General features: G+C 45.8%; 1 protein-coding gene across 6 annotated transcripts in view; it reads left to right on the top strand.

Moving 5' to 3' along the window:
- Positions 1 to 16814, top strand: part of ralgapa2 (Ral GTPase activating protein catalytic subunit alpha 2) — a 163140-nt gene that overhangs the window by 93426 nt on the left and 52900 nt on the right. For all 6 annotated transcript variants that reach the window (XM_036962847.1, XM_036962850.1, XM_036962846.1 and 3 more), the window contains 13 exons: positions 2887 to 3015; positions 3296 to 3424; positions 3616 to 3674; positions 3894 to 4002; positions 4695 to 4805; positions 4921 to 4989; positions 5280 to 5417; positions 8005 to 8185; positions 9591 to 10383; positions 10862 to 10933; positions 12448 to 12571; positions 12651 to 12806; positions 16106 to 16264. In XM_036962847.1, the coding sequence (XP_036818742.1) occupies positions 2887 to 3015; positions 3296 to 3424; positions 3616 to 3674; positions 3894 to 4002; positions 4695 to 4805; positions 4921 to 4989; positions 5280 to 5417; positions 8005 to 8185; positions 9591 to 10383; positions 10862 to 10933; positions 12448 to 12571; positions 12651 to 12806; positions 16106 to 16264 (2229 nt within the window). The remainder of the gene's footprint in view (positions 1 to 2886; positions 3016 to 3295; positions 3425 to 3615; positions 3675 to 3893; positions 4003 to 4694; positions 4806 to 4920; positions 4990 to 5279; positions 5418 to 8004; positions 8186 to 9590; positions 10384 to 10861; positions 10934 to 12447; positions 12572 to 12650; positions 12807 to 16105; positions 16265 to 16814) is intronic.

Consider the following 16814-nt stretch of genomic DNA (forward strand, 5'->3'; position numbering starts at 1 on the left):
GTCGCTTGCCTTAAAATGCTCATTTCAGGCAATCAGCCGACAGTTTGTTGGCAGCTAATTACCACAGACTGTTCACCACATTACGCCTTTCAGAGGTCAATTACGTCAGAAATGACGGTAAAATGGGCCTCCAAGCTCTAATGCTCCAAACCAATTTCTGTCTTCTGCCGGCACTGTGTATGTTTTGACTTGTTCCTTATTGCCTGCTTGTTTTTATATTCCTCCTTTGTTCCCCCTGCTCTGTGTTTACAAAGGCTTCATTTGAGGTGATTAATGTAGCGGGTGGGTGGATTGGGAGGGGCAGAGTGGGGGTGGAGGTGTGCAGAGTGTGCCGGGTGTTTGTTGAGGTGCACTGGGGTTTAGGACTCGGGGAGACACAGCCACTGTTTGAACGACCTGATTTACACACATTTACAGCTACCCAGAAGGCAGGTGTTCCCGGGCCTGGATTTTGTCTGTGCACACACACACACACATATATACACACACACACACACACACACACACACACACACACACACACACACACACACACAGTGCCTTGCGAATGTATTCGGCCCCCTTGAACTTGGCAACATTTTGCCACATTTCAGGCTTCAAACATAAAGATATAAAACTGTATTTTTTTGTGAAGAATCAACAACAAGTGGGACACAATCATGAAGTGGAACGACATTTATTGGATATTTCAAACTTTTTTAACAAATCAAAAACTGAAATATTGGGCGTGCAAAATTATTCAGCCCCCTTAAGTTAATACTTTGTAGCGCAACCTTTTGCTGCGATTACAGCTGTAAGTCGCTTGGGGTATGTCTCTATCAGTTTTGCACATCGAGAGACTGACATTTTTTCCCATTCCTCCTTGCAAAACAGCTCGAGCTCAGTGAGGTTGGATGGAGAGCATTTGTGAACAGCAGTTTTCAGTTCTTTCCACAGATTCTCAATTGGATTCAGGTCTGGACTTTGACTTGGCCATTCTAACACCTGGATATGTTTATTTTTGAACCATTCCATTGTAGATTTTGCTTTATGTTTTGGATCATTGTCTTGTTGGAAGACAAATCTCCATCCCAGTCTCAGGTCTTTTGCAGACTCCATCAGGTTTTCTTCCAGAATGGTCCTGTATTTGGCTCCATCCATCTTCCCATCAATTTTAACCATCTTCCCTGTCCCTGCTGAAGAAAAGCAGGCCCAAACCATGATGATGCCACCACCATGTTTGACAGTGGGGATGGTGTGTTCAGCTGTGTTGCTTTTACGCCAAACATAACATTTTGCATTGTTGCCAAAAAGTTCCATTTTGGTTTCATCTGACCAGAGCACCTTCTTCCACATGTTTGGTGTGTCTCCCAGGTGGCTTGTGGCAAACTTTAACCGACACTTTTTATGGATATCTTTTAAGAAATGGCTTTCTTCTTGCCACTCTTCCATAAAGGCCAGATTTGTGCAATATACGACTGATTGTTGTCCTATGGACAGAGTCTCCCACCTCAGCTGTAGATCTCTGCAGTTCATCCAGAGTGATCATGGGCCTCTTGGCTGCATCTCTGATCAGTCTTCTCCTTGTATGAGCTGAAAGTTTAGAGGGACGGCCAGGTCTTGGTAGATTTGCAGTGGTCTGATACTCCTTCCATTTCAATATTATCGCTTGCACAGTGCTCCTTGGGATGTTTAAAGCTTGGGAAATCTTTTTGTATCCAAATCCGGCTTTAAACTTCTTCACAACAGTATCTCGGACCTGCCTGGTGTGTTCCTTGTTCTTCATGATGCTCTCTGCGCTTTTAACGGACCTCTGAGACTATCACAGTGCAGGTGCATTTATACGGAGACTTGATTACACACAGGTGGATTGTATTTATCATCATTAGTCATTTAGGTCAACATTGGATCATTCAGAGATCCTCACTGAACTTCTGGAGAGAGTTTGCTGCACTGAAAGTAAAGGGGCTGAATAATTTTGCACGCCCAATTTTTCAGTTTTTGATTTGTTAAAAAAGTTTGAAATATCCAATAAATGTCGTTCCACTTCATGATTGTGTCCCACTTGTTGTTGATTCTTCACAAAAAAATACAGTTTTATATCTTTATGTTTGAAGCCTGAAATGTGGCAAAAGGTTGCAAAGTTCAAGGGGGCCGAATACTTTCGCAAGGCACTGTACACACACACACACATACATATATATACACACACACACACACAAACTGACTTAACAAAGATAAGCGGGCCAACCAGTCTCCCCTTATGTAGGCCTTTCCATTCTTATCTCATAAAGAATTTCAGTTCACTCCTGACATTTAAGGCAACATGGCTGTACTTTGACATCGGGGTAATAAGATGGTCGTCGACCATTGTTATTATGGAGCTGTACTATCTGCCCACGTATAGAGAAATCCCTCTTTAATGTCAGCACCCATCTGGCACAGAGAGCGCACTGTGTACCTGAACAATACCTTATCCCTGGCTTTAATTACGTGCGTGTGTGGAAAGTTGCAGGTCTTTTGTTCCACCATTCTCCCCCCTTTGTGCTGTTATCAACCCATCTGCTGTTGCCTCTTTCTCCCATTCCCCTCTCTTTTCCTCCTCCACCTCGTTCCCCTCTCTTTTCCTCCTCCACCTCATTCCCACTCAATTTTTTGTTTTTGTATAAGATGGACTGTGAAATTAGGTGCACTCCTGAGTGCACTGTTGTCATGTTTATGCTAATTTTGGAAGGACTACTATGCTACCATTCCTTTCCAGAGCTCAGTGCCTGTCCATTCCCACAAATACACTCAGAAATACATGCAACCTGCTTACAAAACAGGTGTGGTTTTACTGATCATTCAACCAATCAATCCATTGACCATAACCATCTGTGTGGTATTTGTGTGTGTGATCCCTCCCAGGACGTTCTGAACACGGTGATCCGTTCCTTTTCCCCGCGCTTCTTCTTCCTGGGCCTGCCTGGCTTCACCATGCTGGTGGGAGACTTCATCACCGCTGCAGCACGCGTCCTCAGCAACGACTCCTCCGAGGTACGCAGGTCTACACACTCACAATATGACAAGTCTTACGTTGTAATCGCTACAACTGAATTATATCAATTGGCTAATGTAAATATTAAAATGCAGTATTTGATGTAATAACATTTGTCATTAAACATATTGTACTGAACATCATTCTGAAGTTCAGATTGGAGTGTGTTGAATTCAACACAAGGCCATAAGGCAGCCGCTCTTGGATGAATTTCCAGGAAGCGTAATGTTTCATGTTCTGTAGCCGTGATGATGGAAGTCTTTTATTTTCCTCTGAAAGGCTCCGAGGATAGAAGCACAGACCGTCCTTGGGTCGCTGGTCTGTTTTCCCAACCTTTACCTGCAGATTCCACTACTGCAGACCGTTCCCGGAACTGATGACATCGTCGTCGGGAACGAGGACATCAAGGTATTCAGAGTTCTTCCATGTCCTTTTGACCTTTTAGTAAATACTCAGACAGCAAACCCATTTAAAAAATGTTTTTATAGCAGTTCCCTGTAGTTACAAAATGTGTACTTTGATGGATAAGATGGAATGTTTGGATGGTATGTGAAGTGGATTGATCATTATCATGTCTTCTCTCTGCCCTCTCCCTTCAGGACTATCTGGTCAACATCTTACTGAAAACGGCACGGAATGAACCCTATGAAGCGGCCAGGTATGGAGGGTTAGGGGTGCAGAATAAAGGTGGTTTAGAAGCAATGGGACTGATTTTGTATCGAGTGGATTATGGTTCATATTTCAAATAAGTAGTGTATTGAAATAAAATATTTGATGAATTGTGGTAGTGAAATTGAACAGAGATACAACACCAGAAAGTGAGTAAATGGTCCCATAGCGTATATCAGTATTCTCACTGGTCTGCTGTGTGTTCTAGGTGTATAGCTGTATGTAGTCTGGGCCTGTGGGTATGTGAGGAGCTGATGCAGCAGAATATTCACCACCAGGTCGAGGATGCCATCAATGTTCTGGGCGTAACACTAAAGGTCAGTGCGTTTTATGCGTCAGCGCCTGTGAGTGACAACATGCTCTGTGGTGTGACTGAAACATATTATTTTTGAAGACCTCTGCTCCCCTGTCTATCGGTGGTTAGATGCAGAGGGAACTAGTGCTTTCTGTTTTTTGGGGGAGGGGAAAGAGCTCGAGGGCTGTGGCGTAATTTCCAGGCCACTCGCTCAGTGGATGCAGGCCAATTTAAGAAACCACATCTCCCCTCTAGTTTACTACTATTGCAGTCCTTCTCTCTAATGGCGCAGTAATCACTTCCCAACCCAACTTGACACACACTCAGCTGGCCCAAAATAAAGGAGATGTTGGGGGGGTGGAGGCAAGGGAGGGCTGCTTTTCTAAAAGCAGGTGCTAAACTCTCACGGCCTCTTTTTGTGTTGGGCCATTTCTGCATTGTCTACCCTTGTTATATGTCAAGAGGCACTCAGCCAGAAAACAGGAAGTTCCATTTCTGTGCCCTGAATTCCAAATCACTATGTTCAGCTGTCTGCCAGTCAGTCCATTAATGAACTGTAGTTTGAAAGAAAGGTCATTGCAGAACCAATACATTTTCATACGTTTTTCTGTTGTGCCAGATGGTCCCCATCCTAGTTTTGTACAACTACTCATCCTACGACTTCCCAGAGTTTTTAACCTGGATATCTTGCTCTCCTGTCCCTTCTCTGGTCAGTTTGGGAACAAAGCTGTGGCTCAGGTAGCCTGTGACCTGTTCCAGCTCCTCATCTCTCACTGGGAACACCTCCAGAGGCTAGAGCGCTCTCTCCCAAAGAAAATCATTGAGGCAGGTTAACACAGCTCCTCTTCACCTTCCTGATATGAGACATGCATATTCACTATCACTCGCGAAAAACATGTCGTCAAAGTATCCATATCTTGTTTTTTTTTGTCCCATGCAGATCTTTGTGGCCACTATAGCATTTCTGTTGCCGAGCGCAGAGCACTCGACAGTGGAGGCTGACAAAAAGGTACAGGAAATTGAACGAGCATAAAATGGCTGAAGTCTGAAGGACCCTTTCTTTCTAGATGTAGCAAGTGCATTTGCTCAGGAATCTTGTTCTGTCTCCCCCCCTCCTGCTTTCTGTCTCTTTCTCTCTCTCCAGCCCTGACTCTCACTTTGAGTCCCTCCTTACCTCTCACCATTGCTCATCTCCTCCCTAGCTGCTTTACTAATTATATTTGCCTGCATGAGGCTTCATTGTGTGTGTGGAGGGCACTGGGCTAATGGAAAAGCCTCTCCTCTCTTTGTGTGACTCAGCTAATGGTGTCTTTGCTGCTGTGCCTGCTGGACTGGTGCATGGCCATGCCCCTGAGTATGCTGCTGGAGCCCATCACCATGCCCGTGCTGGAGGACCCCACATCCCACAAGGCCCCTCTGCTCGACTACATCTACAGGGTGGGTAAAAGAAAAGAATAGTGTCATAGGAATTTGTCTAACCCCCAACACAGCCCTCTTCAGAAGCCCTATTTGACACTTAAAATGTGTTCTATGCCGCCTTGGAAATTAAGTATCCAATTTTTGCTTCCAGTTTCTACTGTTATGTGAGAATGTCCACCAAACTACCTCACCTGTTTGGTAATGCACATGTGATACTCAAAAACATACATTTATAACAGGGAAGTACTTTATCTGACTTTTTCCCCGATTGGGTGTTTGAATCCTTATTTGGGGCGGCAGGTAGCCTAGTGGTTAGAGCATTGGACTAGTAACCGAAAGGTTGCAAGATCGAATCCCAGAGCTGACAAGGTAAACACTGTTCCTAGGCCGTCATTGAAAATAAGAATTTGTTCCTTTACTGACCTGCCTAGTTAAATAAAGGTAAAATAAATGTTTAAAAAAAATAATGATTTTGTGATTAAACGCAGAGGAAGAGGCTGAGAAATGAGGTATTATTCAGTGGAGGTTTGACAGATGCGGTCAAAGACACCTTTATTTGGATGTCAACCCTGATAAGAAATGGTCAAATTATTTAAATATGCCTTTGTCCTCTTGATAAGCCTGGATTTAAAAGCCTGTCTACTTTTTGAGTTGAATATCTCTTAATATGGGAGAGACTGCAGCTGCTATGTAGGAAATAAATACATTTCATTGGTGGTTCTATTGTGCACACACAAGTAAAGTGTCCCTTTTTAGTATCATCATTGGTAAATCAGCGTTACCCTGACCTTACTGAAATGCTGGTCCTCTTGTTTTATATTTGGACAACATTTAATGTAATAAAACCAGAAAAATATCGCAATCACACAAAATACACGTCTCTACTGGTCTCCCATACCAAATGGACTTTAAACTATACCCCCCCAAAATGTTTTTTTATTTAAAATATTTTATTCTGTCTTTTCAGCTAGGCACTCATTTACATACCAGTAAACCTCACAAAATGAGTAGAGCGTTTTGTCTAGTTTGTGCATCTCTTTTGGATTTGTTATAGTAACTATTTAGTTGTTTCTCATACCAAATCGTCAATGAACAGATTCAACTTAAAAGTGACCCATTCATACGCTGATGAATAAAGATGGAACATTTCTGCACCTCTGCTGAGGATTTGAGCTCGGTAGTTGGTGTATTTGTGTCTTAACAGCATGAGGCTGGTCTGTGCAAAAGGCATGATTGCTCTGGACCTTATTGGTTCACTGGACCTCCATGCCGCGTACTCCATCTGCTCTCTGCCTGCCTCAGCAGCTGCACCCTCGCTCTGTTGTTGTGTGTTTGCTTGTGTACATGTTTTTTGTGCATCCATGAGTGTGTGTGCATATGTGTCTACACGTATCCATGTTTGTTCGGGTATGTGTTACCTTCCTGGAACTGTTGCTATGCGAGGTGCAGCCACTTAGTCGTCAAGCAAGCAGAAGCTTTTTTTCCCCCGTCCACAGAGGAACCACTTTGGGGCTTTGGTGTGGCAGCTGTTTGGTTCTGGTCTTTTCACCATAAACCCCCCCCCCCCCCCCCCCCCATGCCCAGAGGACTGTAAGGCATTATAATCCACATACTGTCTGCATTTCCCCACACAATACTGTTTCAGATGACAGGACCTGCACCTCTCCTCTGAGGCTCAGCCAAGTGTGTGTGTGTGTGTGTGTGTGTGTGTGTTTTGAATGGGATTAGCCATTCATTTACATAGACCAGCCTCCACAATGGGTTTACCAAGTCCACCCTCTCAGTGTGAGAGGCCCCACAGTTGCTGTTGTCTGGTATGTCAGGCGTAGCTTCCAAATGTTATTTTCCTTTTTACATTTTTTTATTTATTTTTACAATAAACAAAAACCTACTTTGACAAAAACCAGTAGACAACTTATCATTTACATACTTCCACCTACTTCCAAACATAGGTGTTTGTGTGAGTGTCTGAGTTTGTGTGTGCATGCGGGTGCGGGTGCTTGTTTGTGGCAACATGAGCAGAGGGATAAAGTCTTTAATTAAATCAAACAGAGGTAACCTGGCCAATCAGTGTAATCAACTGGACTACCACATCTTATCTAGCCCTGCCAAACCAACGGACAGATGCCGCACCATCTGTTATGCAGATCGATACTCACTCATCACAGGAGAGATGTGGCAGTGAAGCACCTCTTCTCCCTCAGGTGGAGGCTCACCATGGCAACAGACCATATAGTACCCCTACGTATGTGCCTGAACCATTCAATGCTCGCGTCCCTACCCGGAACGTCTGCGTTTGAGATTACTGTATCCTTTTACATTGACTTGCCTAGTTACTTCCTTACTCTGTTTCAGTTACTGGAAGGTCAATGTTGTTCAGGTGTTCACTGTCTCCCGCTGCCGGCCAGTCCCAACTGATATTCTGTAACTCTCAGGCAGACTGAGTACTGTTTGTATGAGTGTGCAATGTGTCTAATTTCTGAGTACCATGTATTTGTTGATGCTGTGCAGCAAGCCACAAAAAGAAACCACAGCAGTGACTGCATGCAAGGCTCCCACTGTCTTTCTCCTGTGGTGTTTTTAACTCCTACCCTCTGTCCCGTAGGTGCTACACTGCTGTGTCTCTGGCTCCAACCTGCACACCCAGCAGAGCCACTACCTCCTGAGTCTGTCTGACCTCTCCACTGACTACGACCCCTTCCTCATGCTGGGCCAGGTCCAGAGCTCAGAGCCCCTTCTCTCGCACACCGCTGCAGACTTGGGCAGCCTGCTCACCGTGGCCGAGGGTAAGGAGACCAGAGACCTCGCCGCCGTCACCGGCCTCACTACTGTCTCCAGCACAGCGTGGGGCAGAATGGGGAGACGAGGTGCCACCCGTTTAATACCTGCTGTGTGGGAGATTGCGCTGGGCTGACGGCGAAATGAAAGGAGGGCTGTTTGTGTGACAGAGAGTGTGCGTTTGTGACAGAGAGTGTGCATTTGTGTGACAGAGTGTGTTTGTGTGTGTGCGTGCGCGTGTGTGTGTGTGACAGTGTGTGTGTGTGTGTGTGTGACAGAGAGCGAGAATGCTTGTGAGTGCCCTGTCATCTAAGGTGTGTGTGCCTAGCTGCTGCTGTTGGTTTTCTACATTACTCTTCCTCTTCCAAACCACCTGGGAAATGAGCAGTGGGTGAACTACATGGCGATGTAACCTTTAATATGTTCCCTTCCATTTGGAGCTTGCTACTCCATTAAATGTAAATGTTTTTAACTAACATTGACGAGACTAACTCATGGAATGGAATGTTTTAAGAGGTAGGCATTAGCGCTCTGCCCCAGAGAGAGGGCCCATTTATAAAAGAGACATCTAAAAATGATTTTTATTAGTGACCTTGTAGTGTCATTAGGTTATGTATTAGAGTATTCCTCTGCTCATCCAGAAGTCCGTTGTTTCAACAACAAGAACCTACCCGTTGATGCAATGTTGGCGAAGCCTAGCTGAAATATCTAGCTTATGTCATTACTTTTCATACAGCGCTACAAAGTCCAGATAGAAATAACAAACGGCCTCAGAAGACCAGCCAAAGAGCACTATGCATTTCCCTTTCAGCTCACATTGATTAAGTCTCATCAAAGGCCCCGTGCATCTACAATGCGGCGCACCGCCCGCTCTCTAAAGAGCTTTCTCCACTTTGATGAGCCATGATGGTATTGATAGCACTGTCACTATGCAGAGCTTGTCTTGTTTTCCCCACGTCGTAACATGGTATCCCTTTTTCATTTTGGCGTCGTCCTGAGCATGTGGATCATTTACATAGATCTGATTCGGGGGAGTAGTGCTCTGTTCACTGTTGCTTTAAACTTGTCCGTCTCATTAGCACCCTGCTGGTCTTTTCTCTCCTGCCGTTGTAACAGACTCAATAGCCTTTTCAAAGTCGTCTCCTATGATTAGATGCTACCTACTTGCGGCAGAGGTGTGCCATTGTGAGAAATGAAAAACGACCCCATTAGTGATTTATAATGGGTAAGCTAGCTTTGTGTTGAAAAGGTGAACGGATTGAGAGCACGTCTGCCCGTGGTAATGTGGTTCAGAAAGACGGCGGCCCAAGTTCAAGGTGTTCAATTCTGTATCCTGACTCCACTGTATGAAATACACTGATCACATCTGGCGACTGCACGCGGACTTTGAAATGGTTTGTCTCTGCCCTACAGAGAAGAAAAGGCGGAACGTGGAGCTGATCCCTCTGACAGCACGGATGATCATGACCCACCTTGTGAACCACCTGGGCCACCATCCCCTCAGCGGTGGTCCCGCCCTCCTACACAGCCTGGTCAGTGAGAACCACGACAACCCCTTTGTGGAGTCATCAGAGCTCTCCTCTGAGGTGTTCAAGAGCCCCAACCTGCAGCTGTTTGTGTTCAACGACAGCACCCTGGTGTCCTACCTCCAGGTGCCCTCGGAGCCCTCTGGTCCAGGGGAACCCCACGACAACTCCTCCCAGGTACGCGTCATCGTCAGGGACATCTCTGGAAAGTACTCCTGGGACGGAGGGGTTCTCTACCGCACCCAGGAGGGAGTCAGTGGGATGCATCAGGCGAGTGAAAACTCCAACCACTCCACCACCAAGACCACCTCACCGGGGACCTCTGAGCTCTCCTACCCCCCAGGCTGGGACTCCCAGTCAGGCTGTGAGGAGGTAGATGTCCTGGACCAACTCCTGGAGAACCTTGGCAACAGCAGCCCGGAGTGCCTGCCCCAGCCCCGGCTGAGGCTCAACCAGCCAGCCCCCTCTCCCTGTGGGATGAACCTGGAGCTGGAGGGGGCCATCGTGGAGGCCATCCTCAGGCAGACACAGCAGGAAGAAGAGCAGGTGAAGAGGTGGAATGCAGACGTGAGCGTCAAGGCCGCCAGCCAGAGAGAACCCACTCCACAGGAGCCCAAAGCCCCTTTCTACTTCTGCAGACTGCTACTCAACGACCTGGGCATGAACTCATGGGACCACAGGTACAGAGCCGAGCACAACACCACCACGAACACAGCTGTAGACTAGTTAGGAGAATACCTCGCAGAGAGAGAGAACAAGAAAGGCCGGAAAGGCATGGCAGGGTGTGTAGCCTGTTAATCTTCTCTCCACAGGGCAACTGTGCCCAACTGTTTTCACTCAGGTCCACCTCGACAGGTGGCATCCTTGTAATGAGAGGCTCGCACCTCTGGGGAAGGAAGCAGAGACCCCCTCCAGTAGATTAGTAATGTCTCCGAGCCCAATTTAAACGTCTACACCTGTTATTCCTCAGACCAAAAACCCAACTGAAAACATGAAACTTTCCTATCCTACTTTCAGTCTGTCTTTTACCATTCAAATAATAATTAACAGGCACAAGCTTTGCATTGGTACACTGTAAAGTACCATCTGGTTGATATTTTTGAAAATTCTAATTGTCAATGGGTGCATTCAAGTTCAGTTTTGTTTGTTCCTTTTCAGGAAAAGTTTTCATCTCCTGAAGAAGAACTCTAAACTCTTGAGAGAATTGAAGAATTTGGATTCCAGGCAGTGGTATGTTCCTACCCGCTAATTATTTAGGGCCTCTTCAGCACACACTGTATCCCTAGATAACATTGGTACACATGATGTGCTTCTTGTTAGGTATTAAAAATAATAATAATAATACTTTTTACTGAATGATGTATCATAGTGTTTAATTTCCAATGAAAACCTTTTTTTTTTTTTTTTAAATAAACCAACCTAGATTTCAGCTGGCTAAATTTTAGTTAAGCCTGCATTCCATATCCGCCATTTCTCTGAACCTAAGCCCACTAATGAAGCATCCTTTCCTCAAAATCAGTAAAGATCACACTCTCAAGGCGACACGTATTAAAACAGCTCCACACTTCTCTCCTCCTAATCCACACCGTCTCAGGCTGATCACAGCTCGGCAGCACACACTCGCACAGCGATCAATAGGCACTCCACACTGTTAATGACCGGGGCTTATTAAAGAATGCCCCCAGGATCGGGCCTCATTCTGCCAGACCAGCGAGCATACCTGGGCCGCTCATGGCAACCTGTGTCGAAACATGCAAAATTCCCCCGATTTAACACAGAGCCATGCACCACCATGGCAACACTGAAGCACATGGGTGGAACTCTGCACTTGTTTTGTTTGTCACATGAGGCTGGGGGGTATGGGGAAAGTAAACACACATACTATTGTGCACTCACTCTAACACACACGCTGCTCTAATATTAGACCATATTTGCAGTATTGTGTGGAGGTGTACGTTTGGAGGTGTGTGGTTCACATTTCAGAGCACGCTGATCTTAACAGGGTTGAGTGTGGAGTAGGGATGTGCACGGATATTAAAATACTGAGAGAAAAATATTATAGGCCTATTGTAACACAAAGGATTTTTCTAAATTAAATTACAATATTAATGTGGCATTGTTACATACAAGGATATATTCAAATTATTAAGGTAATAAAAGCAACAACAAAAAAACGTAGATTGTATGATATGCGCCCCATGAAAATGACTGGTTGCCTTCGGGGGGAGTTTGTGAATGTATGCCAATCAATGCCACAGAGGCAACATGTGTAGTGAGAGTTCACGAATGCAATGCGATATGGACTACAAATACGGAATTAAAAGTTAGCGAAATGAGGAGTAGGCTACAACGAGCAACCAAACAGGTAGGCGATAGATTCTAGATTCTCTAGGCTACTCCAGTCAAGACCGACAAGCACTGTTATATGGAATGATAAATAACATTGCGCCTGTTATACGTTAGCTAGTCTTGATTTGTAGCCAAGTTGCGTCTCTCTCTCTGCCTCCATCTGCTCACTCCCAAATCACCAGCCACTCCACAGCTGCAGCAATAGAGCGCCTCACCATCTCGCAGCCGTGCTCAGGTTAAAAACGTATGCTACCAAAACCACACACATTTAGAATATCCAGATATCCGCCCACAATTCATCATACCAGTCGAAATCATTTCAAACCGATGTAGAACAGTGTAACATCATCAGGGCCATTGTTCTAACAACAAGTCTTGTGTGTTTCGTCTTACAGCAGAGAGACGCACAAGATCGCTGTGTTCTACATCGGAGAGGGTCAGGAAGATAAGTGCTCCATCCTGTCCAACAGCGCAGGCAGCCAGGCCTACGAAGACTTTGTGTCTGGCCTGGGATGGGAGGTACACACACCCCTGCCGTATCTCTCGTCTCGCTCTCACACACTGACATCACTCTCCTAACCGTGTTGTGTGCCTTCAGGTTGATCTAGCCACCCACTGTGGCTTCATGGGAGGGCTTCAGAGGAACGGCAGCACAGGACACACTGCTCCATACTACGCTACCTCCACGGTGGAAGTCATCTTGCATGTGTCCACACGCATGCCGTCCAACTCGGACGACTGCCTCACCAAAAAGGTACTATTACTCCCTCTAGATCCAAGAAGTTAACGTCAGAAAAGCCTGCAAAAGGGAAGACAATCAACAATAAAAACGTGTTTGTTGGTTTGCCATTGACTGAAAAAGCTCCTTAACCTAAACTGTTTTAAATACCTATCACTACACTAATAATGTAGCAAGGTCCGCAGTCCTTCAAACAATGTAATGTCTGCGTACAAAACTAGGCTCCAAACACAGTGTATACAGAGTGAAATGGCCTCCGAGCCGTGCCCTGTCTGTCTGTGTGCCGTCTTGGGTCTTCAATCTGTGCTAAACTGAGGTCAGGTGGTGTAACTCCTGGGTTCTGGCACTGATTAGTAATCTCTGGGCGGGAAGAGGAGTAGAGAGAGAGAAGCAGGCGTGTAAGAAGGGGCATGTGTGGCTATGGTAATGACCGTGATTCCCAGACCTGTTCCCCCCTCCCTGGGTGCTGTGACCGGGGCCCAGATTCAGCCATTAGCTGTCCCTGTCAGTGCAGGCGCCGGGCCGATGCCTGCAGGACGTTTTTATCCCATTCCGGCTGTGACTGCGGGAGCGATCGATGGTGCTTCAGCGGTTTCCCTGGCTATAGCACACCAGCAGCAGTTAGCATGGAGAAATGAGCCGCGAGGCCCCTGCCCGAGCCACCAGTCTTCTCATATGCTGTCCCACGGAGAGAGGAAATTCATCAGGCCATCCTCATATATACCCCCAACCTCCATCGACACATCTGCCCTTCTCCCCCTAAAAAAAACAACCCTACACCGACCCCATACTGAACCTGTGCTCAGCGGCTGCGGAAATTAGTTTGATTTTGGCTAGCTGGTGTGAGGCGCTGGAGGGGTCGGCGCATGCCTTCGGCCCGCTTCGATTCATTTGATTGGGAGCCCCTGTAATTGCACCCCACTCTTTCCAGAACCCCGCGCTAGCCAAGGCGAGACAGATATTGGCAGCTCGGCGGCGCGTGTGTAGGCTAACAGGGACGGGAGGGAGGGGGATAAAAAATTGGGATGAAAAAGAGGCTTTATCGGGCAGGAAGTTTCTCAGTCAATTTACAAATAAAACTTTCAGCCTCGCCCAACCGCCTGCTCTTAACTGCATACTGTGTCGGGTGGGTTAGGGCGACGCTTTCGCTGGCCAGAGTGTCTGAGGGAAAGAATCAATGGGCCCCAAGCTACACCAAGAAGGAAAATGGAAAAAAAACATAAATTCCTCCAATCCAATTGTGGGCTTTAGGGCAGAGTGGTGCAGCGCCTAGCAGCAGCTGGCTGTAGTAATGCGATTGTTGGAGCGATCTGGGAGGTGGGGGTCAGGCCACGTAGGGTCCTAATGTCAGAGCAGGGGGCGCTCGGCCGGCCCCACACTCATAACCAGCACCAGGGCTTAACTGAGCTCTGTGTTTTTAGAATGGAGCACTTGCGCTGCTGAGAGGCCTGCTGTGCTGTGTGGATGGGAGGTCATTGAGGGTTAATTGGACAAGGGCCTTTGACTTAGGCCACACACAGGTGTGATTCTATTGGCACACATAACTTCAGGGATGTGATTCTTCACCTGATTTAATCAGAATTTCCTGCCTTTCTCACATCCCCCTCTATCATTGAAATCTACCTACCCACAAACCAATATCCTCTCTTTCCTGACTTTCCATGTTCTCCTGACTCCTAATCACATCCCCTGGTCTTTTACTGAGTTACAGTTTAGATGAGGAAATCAGTCAATTGAAATAAATTCATTAGGCCCTAATCTATGGATTTCACATGACTGGGAATATAGATATGCATCAGTTGGTCACAGATACCTTAAAGGAAATGGGCCTCACAATGGGCCTCAGGATCTCGTCATGGTATCTCTGTGCATTCAACTTGCCATGGATAAAATGCAATTGTGTTTGTTGTCCATATCTTATTCCTGCCCATACAATCACCCCACCATCACCACGGGGCACTCTGTTCACAATGGTGACATCAGCAAACCACTCACCCACCGGAGAGAAATTAGAACATTAAAATCTCTGCCAACAGTTCTGGTGGACATTCCGGCAGTCGGCATGACAATTGCACACTCCCTCAAAACTTGAGACATCTGTGGCATTGTGTTGTGTAATAAAACTGCATATTTTAGAGTGGCCTTTTATTGTCCCCCTCACAAGGTGCACCTGTGTACTTATGGATGTTTAATCAGCTTCTTAAAATGCCACGCCTGGCAGGTGGATGGAATATCTTGGCAAAGGACAATTGCTCGCTAACAGGGATGTAAACAAATGTGTGCACATAATTTGAGAGAAATAATGTTTTTGTGTGTATGGAAAATGTGTGTGATCTTTTATTTCAGTTCATGAAACATGGGACCAACACTTTACATGTTGCGTTTTATATTTTGGTTCAGTGTAATATTCAAATGTTAATTAAAATCCTTAGGATTTTTGTCGGTAACCTCGACATGCATATTCAACATTCTTGGTTAATTTGTGCCAACCTGACCTGACCTGACCTGGAGCCATTGATCCTTGTACAGATGAGATGAACCAGGGAGCACGGTGTTCAATCACTGTGTTGTGGATTTGTTGAACATTATCCCATTACCATAATTAAGGGCTTATAATAGAATGTACTAATTGCAATTTTTTGGGTGGCGAGGCCATGTTTTCTTAATGGCTCATTAGACCCAAGTACATTGGCAGATGTTTTCCTCCTCTAAGTGAGTCAGTCGGTGAGGAGGCAAGGCCTTGATGTTGCCACATAATCAGGGACAGGAGTTTTTTTTTTGTCTAACCCTTACTAGGCCCAGTTTATCCTTATCCAGGTCACAAACAAAAAAACAGGTTTCCCCACGAGTGATGGGTAAAGGCCAGTGAGGTTGGAATAGCCGCCCTTAAACCCATCACTCAATGTCCATGTCAGCCACAATACCGAGGGAAGACTGTTCTCTCACTTCCCCTCTGCCTTGGTTGAAAAAGAGTTCTACAGTACATTAACTATCTGACAATTTCCTGTCATTTGTGTAATTTCTGTCCTAACTTCATTTGTATTTATGAATAGAACATGGAAATTGGATGCAATTTTATGTCTTTGGAGTAAAGTTAATTTCAATGATTGGTTTTAAAATGCTCAATTTAATGTTTTTTGTGGTTTGAATTTCCAGTGGAAATTCAAATGATAAGAAGCTTTGTCACAACATCCAGAGCTGTGGTAATCTCTAACCTAATATTAAAAACCTTTCTATAGGAATAACAAGATGTTCTTTCTGACCGTTGTGATCGCCGTAGCCGTGTCTAAACCCTGTGGTTTGTTCTGGTGCAGCTGCGTCACCTGGGCAACGACGAGGTTCACATAGTGTGGTCGGAGCACAGCAGGGACTACCGACGCGGCATCATCCCCACTGACTTTGGAGATGTGCTGATCATCGTGTACCCCATGAAGAACCACACATTCTTCATCCAGATCATGAAGAAACCACAGGTACTGGTACTAGAGATCAGCTGGCAGGCTCAACCTAAATGGCTTTTGGTGCTTGTTTCTGCACTTGCTTGATTATTTTCCACTCAATCTACCTGTGTAATGGAGACACTATTTTACTTACTGTCTTTTTAGCACTAAACAAATATTATGGGACTCCTTCAACATTTCACTGCTTCAACATATCCAACTCTTTGTTTGGAAAAAGCTGTCTGATCTTCACTTAGAGAACCCCTCTCCTTACTCATGTCCCTCCAGACTGCCTTGTTGGTTGAGTGGGTTACCTGTTTGTCTGTTGGTCTGCCTGTGTGACTCTGAGATGGACGCTCTAATGCCCTCCTCTTTCACTCCAGTCCATTACCCTCACTGTGGGTATGTGCTCTGAGGCAGTCAGTGTCGCTCAGCTAGCTTTCATCTTGGTTCTGAGCCGCTGCACACACAGCTCTGGATAGACTGACTGGCTGGGTCAAAGACTACAGGTCACAATGTAACCATCTACGGTAGGCTAGGTTATTATATACAGTGCCTTCAGAAAGTATTCACACCCCTTGAC

This window comes from Oncorhynchus mykiss, chromosome 25 (genome assembly GCF_013265735.2).
Source record: "Oncorhynchus mykiss isolate Arlee chromosome 25, USDA_OmykA_1.1, whole genome shotgun sequence".
NCBI lineage: Eukaryota > Metazoa > Chordata > Actinopteri > Salmoniformes > Salmonidae > Oncorhynchus > Oncorhynchus mykiss.